At 41.5% G+C, this 16,820-nt stretch overlaps 1 protein-coding gene across 2 annotated transcripts in view; it reads left to right on the top strand.

Annotated features, from left to right (window-relative positions):
• The first annotated feature begins 763 nt into the window (after positions 1-763).
• NCKAP1L (NCK associated protein 1 like) overlaps positions 764-16,820 on the top strand; it is a 57,031-nt gene continuing 40,974 nt past the window's right edge. The window contains exons 1-10 of one of the 2 annotated variants that reach the window (XM_036761071.1): positions 764-953; positions 2,290-2,400; positions 7,958-8,050; positions 10,083-10,139; positions 10,981-11,123; positions 13,469-13,559; positions 13,656-13,793; positions 15,065-15,113; positions 15,224-15,377; positions 16,764-16,820. In XM_036761071.1, the coding sequence (XP_036616966.1) occupies positions 852-953; positions 2,290-2,400; positions 7,958-8,050; positions 10,083-10,139; positions 10,981-11,123; positions 13,469-13,559; positions 13,656-13,793; positions 15,065-15,113; positions 15,224-15,377; positions 16,764-16,820 (995 nt within the window). In that variant the 5' untranslated portion in view covers positions 764-851. Of the gene's footprint in view, positions 954-2,289; positions 2,401-7,957; positions 8,051-10,082; positions 10,140-10,980; positions 11,124-13,468; positions 13,560-13,655; positions 13,794-15,064; positions 15,114-15,220; positions 15,378-16,763 lie in introns of both variants that reach the window. The other variant, XM_036761070.1, reaches the window with a different exon arrangement.

Below are 16,820 nucleotides of genomic sequence, written 5' to 3'. Positions count from 1 at the left end.
ATTTGAGAAGATATCCAGATAAGACATCCAGTTGGAGATATTCAGTAGGTAGCTGGGAATGCAGGGCTGGAGCTCGGGTGAGGACTTAGGATTGGATATGGAGATCCGGGAAACAGATATTTGATAATTGAACCCATTGAAGCTGACGAGATTATTAAGTGAAATAATATGGAAGGAAGAAGGCTTAGGACAGAGTGCTGGGAGGACATCCCCATTTAGTGGGTGCGAGCTGGATGAAGACCGAACAAAGGAGCCTGGTGGTCTGATAAATAGGAGGGAAATGGAGAGAAAGTAATGAATGCTAAACAAAAAATGTCAGAGGAGTTTACAGGAAGCTGGATTAGTTAGATTTGAGGAAGGCCTTAGAGAAGGGATAGGTTTGAGATGTGTAGAGAGAACTGTATGTGTTTGTGGGGGAGGGGGTAGGGGAGGGCATTTTAGCTGAAGGGATCGTGCTAAACCGGAGTGTCATAGGAACAGTAAATAGGTCAAGAATAGAGGATACCTGTAGAGGAGCTGGACTGGGACCGGATTGTGGGCTTTGAATGCCAGGCAAGAGTTTGGTTTTACAGAAAATTGGGAGTTTCCCTCCTCCCTGATTCCCCCGCCCCCCCCAATAAATGCTGAAAGGCCAGAAAGGGGAAGTCTCTTGGGGGTGAATTTACAAAAAGGAAGTAGGAGAAAGCTCTCAGAGCTTGTGAACTATGACAGCTTTTTACTCCTGGAGCCAATCACAGAGGTAGCAGGAAGACAGATTCAGCAAACAGGCCAGTTCTCCCCACCCTGGGCCTTTGGGTGACTCTAGTGATCCAGTCTTACAGCGAGAAATCCTCCCTAGCTCAGCGGTCATCATGTCGATGACCTCCTGCTACCAGCATAAGCTGACCGAGAAACTCACCATCCTAAATGACCGAGGGCGTGGGGTTCTCATTCGAATTTATAACATCAAGAAGGTGAGTGGAATCGGCTGGTTTTGGCCTCTAGAGTTCTAGGGTCAGAGGAATCTGCTGTCCTGAGGCCCTTAAGTTCAGAGGTTAGTGCTTACTCTGCCACACTAACCCTTACTTTTTGCCCATTTGAGTGGTCTCTAGCCACAACTAAAGGACAGGAGGAGATGGAGTCCTCTAGCAGGATGAGGAGGCCAGATGGGTGGGTTCTTTCTCAAGTTCCTTCTCTCCTTAGTCTGAGTCTCAACACTGGTCATTGGGAGAAGTACCATGGTACAACTCTATGAACTCTAGAGTCATATGGTCCATGTTAATATCCTGCCTCAATTACTACCTAGGTGACCTTGGGAAAAATCACTTCATTTCCCTGAAAGAGGTGTGTGTGTGTGTGTGTGTGTGTGTGTGTGTGTGTTTCCTCATTAGAAGAATAATAGGATTGGACTAGATGGCCCCTGGAGACCCTTCCAGCCTTCTATATTTATGATTTTATGATTGACACCATTGTGAGAATCTGGTTTGGTTTTTTTTCACTACGGCAGAAGCAACCATTTTATTCTGAGTCTCTTGGATAAAGGATTTGAACCAGAATCCCAGGGTTCACCCTTATACTGATATTTGACATAGACTCTTCAGCTGAAACCTTATCATGGAAGAGCTGGGGACAGGGGAGAACCTATTGCCTGGGTAGAGAAGGGTAATGTCTTTTGAGATAGATATAGCCATTTTTTCCCCTCCTGGCTGGGATAACCCACACTAACGTGGGGGGGCAATGAGTTACATGGATATTAAGTGGAGCAAAAGCGGGGTGAGGACAGCCAGTGAAGAGAGAGGGGTGGGGATGGAGGAGAAGAAAACAGAGAATGGGGTGGGGGGCTGGGGAGGAAAAGAGCAGGGAAGAGTTTTATGCATTTAGCTACTAAATATATTGTTCATAAATGAGTTTTTGACCCATGGGACCCACAGTGCCCTTTGTGGAGGATCTCATGCTGTAGAAGTCAAATTGTGTTCTGAACCTCCCTCCAAATCCACTTTAGCTGTAGGCCTCCCAGGCAGACTGACTGCCTAACTTGTTCCTTCCGGCCTTGGTTAGGGGTGTTAGTTAGTTTAGCTTCCTCTTTGTGCCGGGCCAAGCAGAGAGCAGCAATTAACTTTGGGTACCTCCCATTCTCTGATGTTTCTGTGGCCAGCCAGTTTAGCTAGCCCTCTGATACCAGTCCTAAGGGGATAATCCTCAGATCGCTCCTTCCTAAAGTGGGATTGGAAGGATAAATGAGGCGGGCAGAGCGACGTTTCTAGATGGTCAGATGGCAGGTAGAGACCCTCTCTGTTTTCTTCTACCCAGACTTGTTCAGACCCTAAATCCAAGCCACCGTTTCTCCTGGAAAAGTCCATGGAATCATCTGTCAAGTACATCAGCAAGAAATTCCCCAACATAGATGTCCGAAGCAGCACGGTGAGAAGCCTGCCTCTCTCCTCTCCTCTCTTTTCTTTTTTAATAAAAAAATTTTTTTTTCAGCTAACAAACATTTATCTTCTCTCCCTTCTCCCACTCGCCACCTTGGAAAAAAAAAAGAAAAGGAAAATAAAATCTTTATAATTATCATGCATAGTACAAGCAAGGCAAACACCCCCACTGGCCATGTTCTCTCTTAACCCCAGCCCCACCTGAGGATGAACTAGGCCCTCATTCTCCAGCTGCCCCTTTTCTAAAGTTGGTAGAGGGTGGGAGCCTAAATATTTTAACAATAACTAGCATTTACATAAGTACTTTTTGCACTTTATCTCATTTGTTCCTCCCTGCAGCCCTGTGAGCTACGTGATTATTATTAGCCACCACCCCGCTGAATTGCCTAATCATTTTCTTTGATTTGTTTTGTTTTGGGGTTATAACTTTGTAACTTTTGAATATTCTTTCTGAGAATGTAAGGCTGGGAACTTCAATTGGCCAAGCAGTGCCCCTCTCCCTTGCTCCAACGCAGGGGTTCTGAAAATGCTTACTCTTTTAGAGCAGGAATTCCTGACCATTTTTGTGTGCCTGAACCCCTCGGGTAGTCAATCTGGTGAAACCTATGGACCCTTCCTCCGAACTGCATTTTTAAATGCATAACATAAAATACATAGCGATATAAAGGAAGCCAAATATATTGAAATCGAGTTATTAAAAATATTTTTTCAGTGTTCATGGACCTAGGTTATTTTAGAGGAAGAAAACTAGATCAGCCTAACAGATTGTTACTTGATTCCTTTTCTTAGATGGTAGTTCCCAGGTTCACCCTCTTACCTCACGCTTACTTCTAACTTTGTTGAGCCCCTTTCTCATTAACTCTCCTTTTTTCTAGCACAGTTTGGTATAATAGAAAGAGTATATACTCTGGGTAGAATCCCCACTCTGACATTGACATTTGACCATGGCTAAGGGGTTCTATTTCCTTTTTCTTTTAAAAAAATTATATTTTATTTTTTCCCCAATTACATGTATAAACAATTTTTAACATTTATTAAAAATTTTTTTGAGTTCCAAATTCTGTCCTTCCCCTTCCCCCTCATTGAGAAGGTAAGCAGTTTGATATAGATTATACATGTGCAGTCATCAAAAACATATTTCCATGTTAATCTTGTTGTGAAAGAAAACAGACAAAAAAATCCAAGGAAAATAAGGAAAAATTATGTTTCGATTTGCATTCAGACTCCATCAGTTCTTTATCTAGAGGTACATAGCTTTTTTTTTTTAATCCTCTGTCCTTCAGAATTGTCTTGGGTCATTGTTTTGCTGAGAATAAGTAAGTCATTCACAGTTGATCATCATATAATATTGCTGTTACTGTATACAATGTCCCCCTGGTTCTGCTCATTTCCCTTTGCATCACTTCACGTAAGTCTTTCCAGGTTTTTCTGAGAGCATCCTGTTTGTTGTTTCTTATAGCACCATAGTATTCATCACAATCTTATGCAATGACTTGTTCAGCCATTCCCCACTCGATGGATATCCCTTCAATTTCCAGTTCTTTGCCACCACTAAAAGAGCTGCTATAACTATTTTGGTACAAATAGGTCCTTTTCCTTTTTGTTTTTTATCTCTTTGGGATATGGACCTAGTAGTGGTAATCCTTGGTCAAAGGGTATGTGCAATTTTATAGCCCATTGGGCATAATTCCAAATTGATCTCTAGAATGGTTGAATCAGTTTACTACTTCAACAATAGCGTGTCAGTGTCTCAATTTCCCCGTATCCCCTCCAACATTTGTTATTTTCCTTTTCTGTCACATTAGCCAATCTGATAGATGTGGGGTTGTAGCTCAGAGTTGTTTTAATTTGCACTTCTCTAATCTATAATGATTTAGAGTATTTTTTCATATGACTATAGATAGCTTTGGTTCCTTCATCTGAAAACTACCTGTTCATGTCCTTTGACCATTTATCAATTGAAGAATGGTTCTTATTTCTATAAATTTGACTCAGTTCTCTATATATTTGAGAAATGAGGTCTTTATCAGAGAAACTTGCTGTAAATTTTTTTCCACAGTTATGATTACTATATATTTTCCTCCATTCTATTTCCCCCTATTTATCCCACTCTCTCTTTCCTTTCACCCTGTCCATTCTCAAAAGTGTTTTGCTTCTGACTTTTACCCTCCCTAATCCACCCTCCCTTCAAAAATCCCTACCAGCACCCCCTTCTATTATCCTTTTCCCCTCTTACTTTCCTGTAGGGTAAGATAGATTTCTATACTCAGTTGAATGTGTTATGTTAATTCCCTTTTTGAGCCAATTCCAATGAGAATAAGGTACTTGTGTTCTTCCTCCCACTTCCCCCCCCTCATCTTCCTCTCCACTGTAAAAGCTCTTTCATGTCTCTTTTATGTTAGATAATTTACCCCATTCTACCTTTCCCTTTCCTGTTCTCCCAATGCATTCCTCTTTCTCACCCCTTAATTTTTACTTTTTTAGATAATTATTTCATAATATTCAACTCACACCTGTGTCCTCTGTCTATGTATATTCCTTCTAACTGCCATAGTAATGAGAAAGTTTTAGGAGTTACAAGTATCATTTTGTCATGTCTGAATGTAAACAGTTTAACATTATTGAATCCCTTATGATTTCTCTTTCCTGTTTACCTTTTTATGCTTCTCTTGAGTCTTGTATTTGAAAATCAGATTTTCTATTCAGCTCTGGTCTTTTCATCAAGAAAGCTTGAAAGTCTTCTATTTCATTGAAAAGCCATTTTTCCCCTGAAGAATTATGATCTGATTCTTGGTTGTAATTCTAGCTCTTTTTCCTCTGGAATGTCATATTCCAAGCCCTCTGATCCTTTAATGTAGAATCTGCTAAATCTTGTGTTATCCTGACTGTGGCTCCATGATATTTGAACTGTTTCTTTTTGTCTTGCTTGCAATATTTTCTCCTTGACCTGGGAGCTCTGGAATTTGGCTATAATATTCCTGAGGGTTTTCCTTTTGGGATCTTTTGCAGGAGGTGATCAGTAGATTTTTTTCAATTTCTATTTTAACCCTCTGGTTCTAGAATATCAGGACAGTTTTTCTTGATAATTTCTTAAAAGATGATGGTTTAGCTTCTTTTTTGATCATCACTTTCAGGTGATCCAATAATTCTTAAATTATCTCCCTTGGATATATTCTCTAGGTCAATTTTTTTCCAATGAGATGTTTCACATTCATTTTCTTCTATTTCTTCATTCTTTTGGTTTTGTTTTATTGTTTCTTGATGCCTCATAAAGTCATTAGCTCCCACTTGCCCAATTCTAATTTTTAAGGAATTATTTTCTTCAGTGAGCTTTTGTACTTCCCTTTCCATTTAGTCGTTTCTACTTTTTAAGGAATTCTTTTCTTCAGTGAATTTTTGTATAACTTTTTCCATGTGGCCAATTCTGCTTTCAAGTCATTCTTCTCTTTGGATTTTTGTGCTACTTTTGCTATTTGGCTTATTCGGTTTTTTTAAAGGTGTTCTTTTCTTTTAAAAAAATATTAATTTTTTTTTGGTCAGGCAGTTGGGGTTAAATGACTTGCCCAGGGTCACATAGCTAGTAAGTGGCAAGTATCTGAGGCTGGATTTGAACTCAGGTCCTCCTAACTCCAGGGCCAGTGCTCTATCTAATGGACCACCTACCTGCCCCAAGGTGTTATTTTCTTCAGTACTTTTTATGCCTCCTTTACCAAGCTGCTGATTCTTTTTCATGATTTTCTTGCATCACTCTCATTCTTTTCCCATTTTTTCCTCCACCTCTCTTACTTGATTTTTAAAATCTTTTTTGAGCTCTTCCATAGCCTGAGACCAATTCTTATTTTCCTTTGAGACTTTTGATGTGAAAACTTTGATTTTGTTGTCTTCTTCTGAGTTTGTGTTTTGATCTTCCCTGTTACCATAGTAACTTTACAATCAGGGTCTTTTTTTTTTTTTTTCTGTTTGTTCTTTTTCCCAGCCTATTTCTTGACTTTTAACTCTATGTTAAAGTGGATCTCTGCTTCCAGAGTGGAGGGGGCACCATCCCAAGCCTCAGATATTTTATATAACTGTTTTCAGAGATAATTCTGGAGACCTGTAAGTTTTCAGTTCTTCCAAGGTGGTATGATTTAGGGAGAGGTGTGTTTACTGTTGTCCTGGCCTATGCTTTGGTCTATGAGTCACCACAAGCACTCTTTTCCACCCTGGAGCTATGACCAGGGTCCCACCTCTCTCATAGCTATAAGCCCCTGGTGTGCTAGTGAACCCCCTTGCCCTGAGACTGAGACCAAGGTACTGCAACCCAGATTCAAACATGGGCAATACAAAAGAGTCCTGCCCTCAGTACCAGCAGAGGGACTCCTGTAATCTCCTTTTGACCAGCTGTCTGACTCCCTTACCATCTGTGGGCTGAGAAGTCTGGCTACTGCCACTTCTACTACTGATTTAGTCACCTCCAAGGCATACTCCTGGTTTGCTGGTGTGGGGCCTGCACTGGACAGTACTCCACTCTCATTCTGGTACAACAAACCTTTCCTGATGACTTTCTAAGTTGTCTTGGGTTGGAAAATTGTTTCACTCTGGCCTTTTATGGGTTCTGCTGTTCTAGAATTTGTTTTGAGGCATTATTTAAAGTTGTTTGGTGAGGTTTTGGGGAGAGGTCAAGTGAGTTCCTGCCTTTTCTCCACCATCTTGGCTCTGCCTTTTGCAAGTAGCTTTAATCTCTCTGAGTCTCAGTTTTCTCACCTGTAAAATCACTTTTTTACAGGTGAGGAAATGGAGACAAAGAGAGGCTAAGTGGTTTGCCCAGGGTCATGCAGCAAGTAAATGTCTGAGGCTGGTTTTGAACTCAGGTCTTCCTGACTCCAGGCCCAGAGCTCTATACACTGTTATCTGTTCTACAGAAAGCACTTTGTTTAAGAAAAATGCTATGTACATTTAAGTTGTTATTATCTTGTCTTCCCTCAAAGCCAAAGCTTTTCCAGGTTTCCATCTGTCCTCTTTTCCTATCTGATGAGTCCTTGCTCACTTTTTCTTATCTGTTTTAATTTTCTTATCTATTTATTTAATTTTCTTTTTATTAAAATTTTTTTTGAATTTTAAAAAAATATTTAATTTAATTTAAAGTTTAAATAAATTAAAAAAATTTAAATAAATGAGTTTAAAAATTATTGAAATTTATTTATTTTCTTGTCTATTGTAATACCCACCTACTTCAACCCCAAATTTCCTACTTCTTATTCTATTTTATGTCTTCTAAATCTTTTAACATCTAAATTTCCTAGTGTGGCCATAAATTCATTATTGATTTCCTCAGTGGGAAGGGGCTTTGAAAGAAGTCATTTCATGTAGCCTTCCGGGTCTAGGAAGGACCACACTGAAACTGTCTCAGGCTATCTCCCCTGTGCAGGGTTCTCCAAAGAGGAACATTATTTCCCTTAGTCATATTTTAGCATCCGTTAGGAAGTTCTTCATGTCTAACCCAAATCCTTCTGGAAGTTAGTTGAGCCCAATTCTATTTTTTTTTCTCTGTTTTGTGTTCTTCCCAGCAACACTTAGGACCTGTTCACAGGGATAAAGCAGAGATTGTCAGATTCCTCACCAGCTATTACCAATCATTTGTAGATGTCATGGAATTTCGGGTGAGTAGCCTCTAATTCTGTCCCAGCCTTGAGATAACAGGGAGGGACCCTGTGCAGTCCTTTCCCTCTCCCAGAAGGTTGTTAATCTAAAGTGTTTAAGATTAAATCCATCTTCATCTTAACAATCAAAACCATTGATGGTGGAATTAGGAGGTCTATCTAAAAGGCAACATGGTCAGGGACCATGACCTTGGCTGTCTTCCCTAGGAACTTAAGCTGGGATCTCCTATAGGATGAGATGACGGGGAAGTTGGGAGATAGGAAGCTTAGCAAAGGAGATACATGGCACTGGAAAAGGGACAGGTGCTACTGTACTGGAGACTTGAACTGAGAGCATTTACAAGGTAGAAGGGAACCATGAGCCTTAGCAATTGGCCACAATGCAGATAACTCTAAGGTATAGTATTACACGATAGCTATGTTGAAGCATTCTGTCTGTCATATCAAATGTGTGATCTTGCCAGTTCACTTTAATTTCATCTGATTCACTTCATCTTGGCCAAGTACCTTGACCACTATGGAGCTCAGTTTCCCATATATTTCCATAGTTCATGTTTTTAAAATGAAGGAGTTGGATTAATCAACCAATCAATAAACATTTATTAAGTGTTTACTGTGTGTCAGACACTGGGCTAAGCATGGGAATACAAAATGAAGCAAAAGATGGTTCCTGCCCTCAAGGGGCTTACAATCTAATAGGGGAGACAACATACAAACAAATATATACAAAGCGAGCTTTATACAGAATAGTCAAGAATAATTGACAGAGGGAAGGCACTGCGATAAAGAGTTCAGGAAAGATGAGAGGACCTTGGAGATCCTGGCTTAAGTTCCTAGGGAAGACAGCAGAGGTCATGGTCCCTGACCATGTTGTCCCTTCTAATGCTAAACTTCTTTGATTCTGTGACTGAGGCCCTTATCTAAAAAGGGGGAAAAAGTATCTTTGGGGGAAGTTGGCTTGGTTCAAGGACTGGACTTTCTCCAAAGGCAATCTAGCATTTGTTTAATGACATGTAGACCATTAGGCATAACTTTTAGGTTGGGAGGGGTCATAGCTGAGTGTGCCCTGCCAACATAGAAACTGACTGAAGTGCCTTGGGTAATCTTTCCCAATATAATACAATGCAGCTGTCATTTATCAAACATATTTATTATGTGTAGACCACTGCAGGGCACTGGAGAGATAAAAATCTTAGATAAGACCTGGTTCCTGCCCTCATGGAACTTCCAGTCTACTAGCATAAATTGCTATAAAATATAGTATTATACGATAAACTCATTAGAGAGTTATATCACCAGCATCCCAAAATATGATTTTAAGAATTCACTTTAATTTTACTTGCAATAAGGGGATAATGTCTAGCACTGAGGTATGTTCTGGTCATATTTTAGAAAAACTGATGATAGAATATGAAGCACTCCAGTCCTTTTATAGACCACTGTTTCCCCCCTACTTGAGGATGGAGTATTTATGATAATACCTATGGTGGCATTATTTTTCAGTACTTGTTTTCTTTCAAAGAGATAGCATTTTAGAATAAGACTCCTTAACAGTTTTTGTTTCATGAGCCCCTCTGCCAGTCTGGTGAAGCTTATGGACCCTTTCTCAGAAGAATGCTTTTAAATGTAAAAAATAAAATACATAGGCTCACAAGGGAAACTAATGGTACTGAAATAGTTATCAAAATATTGAAATTAAAAAAAAACAATTTCATGGACCTCAGGTTAAGAGCCACTGTAGGGGAGGCTGCTTATGTTCAGTCCAGTATTTCTTTCGATAAGAAATATTAGCTAAAACCAGTCATAACTGCCTTTGGGGAGTGTCCTTTGCCTTATTTACCCTACATCTTCTGGAGTTTGAGGCATGATAGGAAACTTTTAAGTTATGCTGAGCGCCTACCTTCCCTCCTCCGCTTTGTCATCCCTTTCCCTTTGAAGCCAAAGAGCTCTTTCCCTCAAATTCAAGTTAGAGTATTTCCTCTTTCCCACGTCCCCATCTTACATCTGCTTCTGTCTTGACTTCTCTCCTCAGGATCACGTATATGAGCTTCTCAACACCATTGATGCCTGCCAGTGCCATTTCGACATAGTAAGGCCCTCTGTGTCCTCCTCGCCTGCCCTGCGTCAGTGGGATGGCTATGAGAAAGGACACCCAGAAGGAGGGTTGGGGGAGGCAAGACAGTTTGGAGAAAGGGTAGTGGGAATTAAATGAAGCCACTCAATGGGCATTTAGGTAGCATGGTACAGGGGGGAAAGAATTTACTTTGGAGACATAGGACCTGGGTTCAAATGTATCTTTGATACTACCTGTGTGGCTTTGGGTAAGTCTTTGAATCTCCCAGGGTCTCAGTTGCCTCATTTGTAGAAGGAGAGAGCTGGACTAAAAGTCTTTGGAGGTTCCTTCCATCTCTAATTCTGTGATCTTATGAATATTTAGTGCTTACTTTGAACAGGGCATTGGGGACTCTAATGGGATTAGGGAAATGTCTATCTTAGTTTGTATTTTCCTGAGACTACAATTCTATTACCGAAAGGACCCAAGATAACGACTATTTAACATATATTTACACGTTAAGCATGCCTTTGATGGAATTTATTTAATGTAAACAAGTACAGAAATCTCCTTTGCTCTCTGAGTGTTTTCTCATTTGTTTTGCTTTTTTTCTATCCCTTGCCTTCTTTTAGTCCTTGCTCCTTTGCTCTATGGTCTCTTTCCCAACCTCTGCCTCTTTCTTTTCCTATTCCCCACAGTCTCTGCTTTCCTTCTACCTTCTCCTGATTCATATAGACTGATCCCACCTGGGAGAGATCACCAATTAAATCCATCAACTGAAGTAGTACCTGGTAGAAGGTGGGGGAGTGGGAAGGTCCAAATTAATGGGCTGTCTGACCTGCATTCCTCTCTGCCCCCCACCTTTTTTTCCTTATAGAACCTCAACTTTGACTTTACTCGGAGCTACTTGGACCTAATTGTGACCTACACTTCAGTTATCTTGCTGCTGTCACGGATTGAGGACCGGAGGGTACTCATTGGCATGTATAACTGTGCCTTTGAGATGACACAGGGGCACAGGTAGGTCAAGGGAAACCACTGTTCCAAGAGCCCTATCCTTGGGGCTTTGAGATGGGGGTTGGCTATGGAGAGAATAGAAGAGATGCTTCTTGACCTCTGGGAGTTTATGGTCCAGATGGAGACACATAACTCCTAGAAATGAAAACAACTTGAATTTCCTATGAGCCAGGTGCAGATGAACATAGAGCCAACTCATGAATATCAACTTTTCCCTTTGCATTGCACATGGTACATTTTTAATATTGGTTTGGCTTCTGCCTCCGCCCTGCCTCCGTGTGCTCGTCTGAGCCCCACTGTAGGGAATTACAAAGGGAATGCAGTCTTACTTTGCTTAATATGAGTAGAAAGAAAATCAAGAAAATAACGCTGTGAGAAATGACATTTACTATAACGTGTTCCAAGCAAAACCTAAATGATTTGTGTATTAGGTACAGCCTTTCGAGCTCCATTAGTACATATATTTAGACCTGACAATCTGAGTACAACTCGAGAACTTGAGGGCTGAGGTACTGTGGGATTTTAGGATCGTAGATTTAGAACTAGAGAGGACTTTAAAGGTCATCTAGTCCAGTGAGGTCAAATTCAAATAGAAATGGGGACCACTAAACTGTACATAAGGATCCCTGGGGGCTGCATATTGATTTAGAAAACCATATATTAATATTATTTATGTTTTATTGCATTTTTATTTATTTTGTTAAATATTCCCCAACTACATTTAATCTAGGGACAACTAAGTGGAGCAGTGGATAGAGTGCTGGGCCTGGTGTCACTCACCTTCCTGAGTTCAAATGTGGTCTCAGGACACTTTACTAACTGTGTGACCCTGAACAAGTCACTGAACCCTGGTTGCCTCAATTTCTTCATCTGTAAACTGAGCTGGAGAAGGAAATGACAGACCATGCTAAGAAAATTGCAAATGGGGTCACAAAGAGACATGACAGAATAACAGCATTTTAATCTGGTTCAGGCTGCACTTGGAATGTTGTATCTTTCATGAGGCCAGTAGGCCAAGCGTTCAAAACTTCTTCTCTAGACTAACTCCCCTGTTTTATAGACAAGGAAACTAACGCTAGAAAGGTGAAGTCACTTGCTCAAAGTCACATTGGTTAGTTGGTGATACAGTGAGGATGTAAAGCCTAGTACTTTGGCACCAGATGCTGCCCTCTTTCCACTGCTCTATGTAGGATGGGGAAATAATCAGAGCTCTCAAACATGTTGACATATGCACCCATATTTGTAGACTGGCCTAGTGTGCATGTACATATTCCCCTTAGGATGCTGGTATGCATCTATTTTGGGGGTCATGTCCATTACTTGACTTTTGATTCCATCAGCTGAGTCCCTGATCTCTGGAGGTATTCCATCAGAGGCTAGGGGATTCATGCTTCAGGTAGGGTTTGCCTTAAGGTCCCTTCCAACTTGGGTATTCTAGGAGCCCAAGTACCGGTGGGGGGCCTATCATGTGCCCAGTACTGGGCTTCTTGTTTTGGTACACAATTAAGGGAGGAGGTTTATGGGCTTCCACATTTGGGGTATTTTGTTCTCTTTATACAGAGTATAGCATACATGAGCTGGGATATCTGTGTGTATATGTAGTCCATGGGCTTAATACATCTCTTGGGAAGGGGGCAAAGTGGGACACTGGCCTGTGAACATAGATTTGATTCTGTGTGTACATATGAGGGTTGCAGCGGTGGAAAAATTTCAGAATTTGATGTCAGATAATCTGTATTCAAATCTAAGCTCTGATATTCATTCACTCCCTGTGTGACCTTAGACAAGTCATTTAACCCCCATTGGCCTCAGTTTCCTCATCTGTATAAGACCTCCTTTGAAGTCTCTTCTAGCTCTTGAACTATGATTCTAAATAAAGCATTTAAGGAAGTGAGTGGAGAGAACTTTGCATTGGGCATCAGAGATCTTGGATTAAAATACTACCGCTGTTCCTTACTTCCTTGGACAATTGACTGCACCTCTCTGGGCCTCAGTTTCTTCACCTGTACAAGGATGGGGTTGAGCTCAATGACATTGGAGGTCCATTCTGGCCCTAGAGCTATGATCCTATAGATCCCATCTCCAAATTCTTGTCCGTTTCTTTTCCTGTACTTTGTCGCACCTGGGATACAGTCTGACTCATCTAATTTAACATGCATTTCAAAAAATGCCATAACTATTAAAACACCTTGTTTACAGACAGATGAAATAAATCAATTCTAGCCAAATTGAAAAAAAAAACTCAGAGACTGAGGCATGCCTTCCAGGACTCTCTCTCCCCTGAGGCCCCTCGTGGATGAGCAGGTGGGTAAAGGAAGGCCTATAATATTCTCAAATTCTTCTCCCAGTGACCCCAGCTTTGCTCGTTTGGGCCAGATGGTTTTGGAATATGATCATCCCCTCAAGAAGCTGACAGAGGAGTTTGGCCCCCACACAAAGGCAAGCCTCTGGGGCAGGGGAAAAATCCTCAGAATTCAGTTTATTCACCTCCTTGTTGTACCTTCATTCTTGGGTTCTCTTTGTCTCTCTCCATAGGCTGTTAGTGGGGCCCTCCTCTCCCTGCACTTCCTCTTTACTCGAAGGAACCAGGGTGCTGAGCAGTGGCGGAGCGCCCAGCTTCTGAGCCTCATCAGCGCTCCCCCAACCATGATCAACCCTGCCAGCTCAGATACGGTCAGTTCCCTCCATTGGCCGGCTGTGGTGATAGCTAAGGCCAGTTGTGGGGAAGGGTGGTTCTTTCAGGCCCAGGATGTCCTGGATCACCAGGAGAACTGAGCATTGTCTCTGAATTACCTGAAAGGGACAAGTCAGAATTTCTTGGCTGGTGGATATTTGTGGATTGGTTTGGAGATTGGGGTAAGTGTAAGAATTTGTGTTTGTTTTATACATTGTAGGCATTCATTAATATTTATTGAATGACTAAGTAGAGGGAAAACTGAAGTACCATCAGGGTATCCAATCAAGGCCTCCAATTAATCAACTAATATTTTTTGAGCATCTACTTGGCAGCACAAAGCTGTCTTTGAAGCTTCCTTTTATCTTAGACATTCCCCAAAGCGCTCTTCGTTCCTCTTGATAATTTTGCCCTTCTCCATTCATCCACTCCCACAATGCCAGTTTATGGATAACTTCCAAATCTATAGCTACGGTTCTCACTAAAACTAACTCCAATAGCTTCTTTATCCAGTGTCTCCCTGTTGCAATTCATTCTATATGTTGCTGTGAGAGTAAAGATTCCTAAGGCATGATTCTGATCATGCTACTCCCCTTCTCAGACATCTTCAATAGCTTCCCATCATGTACAGAATAAAGTCCAAACTCCTAAGCTTGTAATTTGTTCTATGAATAGTGAGTATTTATTTATTTTGGGTCAGGAGTCTGAGTAGGGAGGGAGAAGAGAAACAAAGATGAAAAAGTTAATCCCTATCCTCAGAGAATGGCAGTCTAGTTAGGGAAACATGGTATACAAAAATAACTCATAAGGCAGCACAAAATAAGTACCAGATGAGTGATGTAGACACTGAACAGGCAAGGAGGGTAGAGGATGAAGAGATCAGTGTGGTCAGGGTTGGTCAGCGAAAGCTTCAGAGTCCTACCTCCCAGTGTTCTACTCATGTTTCTAATAATGCCTGAGATATTGATATAACTTGTAGAATGTAAATTTTTTTCCATCGTGCCTCTATTTCTCTTCCCTTTTCTATTTGTGCCCCTTCCTCCAATTTCTTCAGCCCCTGTTACGGTTTCTTTCACCCAGTTAGGTCTGCCTGGTTCACTCAGTTAAATGGTAAATTGAGTCCTATGTTAGTTCATCTGGCCTCATCTGTGACTCAACCAGTAGTAAGAGTCCTTGCTCGTCCTTCAGCCGCCTCCTCTTCCCGCGGGTTGCCCTTCTCCTCCAGGGGATAGACAAGCTGACTTGACCTCTCTCCCTCTCTTTCCCTCAGATGGCCTGTGAGTATCTCTCCTTAGAGGTGATGGAACGTTGGATTCTTAGTAAGTGTTCCGGCAATGGGGCTGAAGGCAGTTTGATGATAAAACAGTGAAGCCCAAGGGCTCTAACCTCTGAACTTCCTTCTCTCTATTATCTTTCCCACTTGTAGTAGGGTTCCTCTTGTGCCATGGGTGCCTTAATGCCAACCCCCAATGCCAGAAACTGTGGAAGCTGGGCCTGCAAGGCTCCTTGTACATCACCCTCATCCGAGAGGAAGTACTTCAGGTACACAAGGTCACTGAAGACCTGTTTGGCAGTTTGAAAGGGTAAGGTTTCTAAGGGTTGGTCTAGCATCCTTTGGGGTCTTTCTCTTCTTTCTCATTCTGAATCTGTCAGCAAGTTTGTGTCAATGCCAAGGAACACAGAGCAATGTTCCAGGGGCTTGGAATGCATCTTAAAGAAGAGACATATAAAGGGCAAACCAAATCCTTGCTTTCAGAAAGAGCAAAGGATTTGAGAAGACAGAAAAACTAGGTATTGGTCCTGGCTCTGCTAGAAGTTAGCTGTATGATCTTGGCCAAGCTAACGGCTTTGGTTTCTCTCTCCATCTGTAGAATGATGTGAATTGAACTAGGGATTTTTTTTAAGTCTCATTATGAGTTTTGTTTTTATATTATAGATATTTACAATTTATCCGAATACTTTTCCTACTCTAAGATTTTTAATGCCAAGATACAAATGTGTGTGTGTGTGTGTGTGTGTATAAACAAAGGTTTTTTTTAGGGAGATCAGGAAACCTCAATAATTAATGAAAGAATATTGAGGAGGAAAGGTGGGTCAGGGATGGTGTTACTGGGTTGGAAGACGGACAATGTAATATGGGAGGTCTTCTTGGAGAAGGGATGGTGTTACTGGGTTGTTGGATGGACAGTGTTAGTGTGGGAGGTCTTCTTGGAGAAGGGCTGGTATTACTGGGTTGGAGGATGGACAGTGTTGATATGGGAGGTCTTCTTGGAGAAGGGATGGTGTTACTGGGTTGGAGGACAGACAGTGTAATATGGGAGGTCTTGGAGAAGGGATGATGTTACTGGGTTGTTGGATGGACAGTGTTAGTATGGGAGGTCTTCTTGGAGGAGGAAGCAAAGCAGGAGTCCACTAAAAGAAGTGTTTGACAGGATGCTATTAGAGAGTGAGTGGATGAGCAGGCTGACTTCGAAGGACCCAGTTTTCAGCGGCATTCTGGAATGGTTCCATGGCAAAAGAGTCTGCTGTATCTTAGTAACTGGTCCTGCTTCTGGACCCAGAAAACAAAGAGAATTCAGTTAATTTTCACTATAGTTATCTAGTTTCTAATTTTAACATTTGTTACATGACTAACCTAGACTCTCTTTCTCAGGTTTCCTATATAAGGGGAAAACTAATCTAGATTGGGTGGGAAACAGGCAATAGGAACATAAGTATTGGTAAGGGAGTCCAGGCTGAGAGCCCTGTGAGAGAGCCAGACATAAGAAAGAAAGCATCTGCTGAAGCTGGGGGCTAGGAAGGGAAGGGTTGACCTGGGAGGGCGGCACATGCCCTCTCCCAAGCTGGAATGTTGCTGCAGTGGGTTAGGCAGAGGGTGAGATCCTCTAGTGGATTATTCACATTGGGTCTACACAGAAAGATGGGCCCCAGTGATTCCCCAAATCTGTTGTGCTTATGTCAATACCCAGGTATGGCAAACGAGTGACAGATATAAAGGAAAGCAAAGAGTATGTGGTGAATAACAG

The sequence above is a fragment of the Trichosurus vulpecula genome, chromosome 5 (genome assembly GCF_011100635.1).
Source record: "Trichosurus vulpecula isolate mTriVul1 chromosome 5, mTriVul1.pri, whole genome shotgun sequence".
NCBI lineage: Eukaryota > Metazoa > Chordata > Mammalia > Diprotodontia > Phalangeridae > Trichosurus > Trichosurus vulpecula.
The sequence above is the reverse complement of the archived record's forward strand: the minus strand, read 5'-3'. Positions and strand labels throughout refer to the sequence as shown.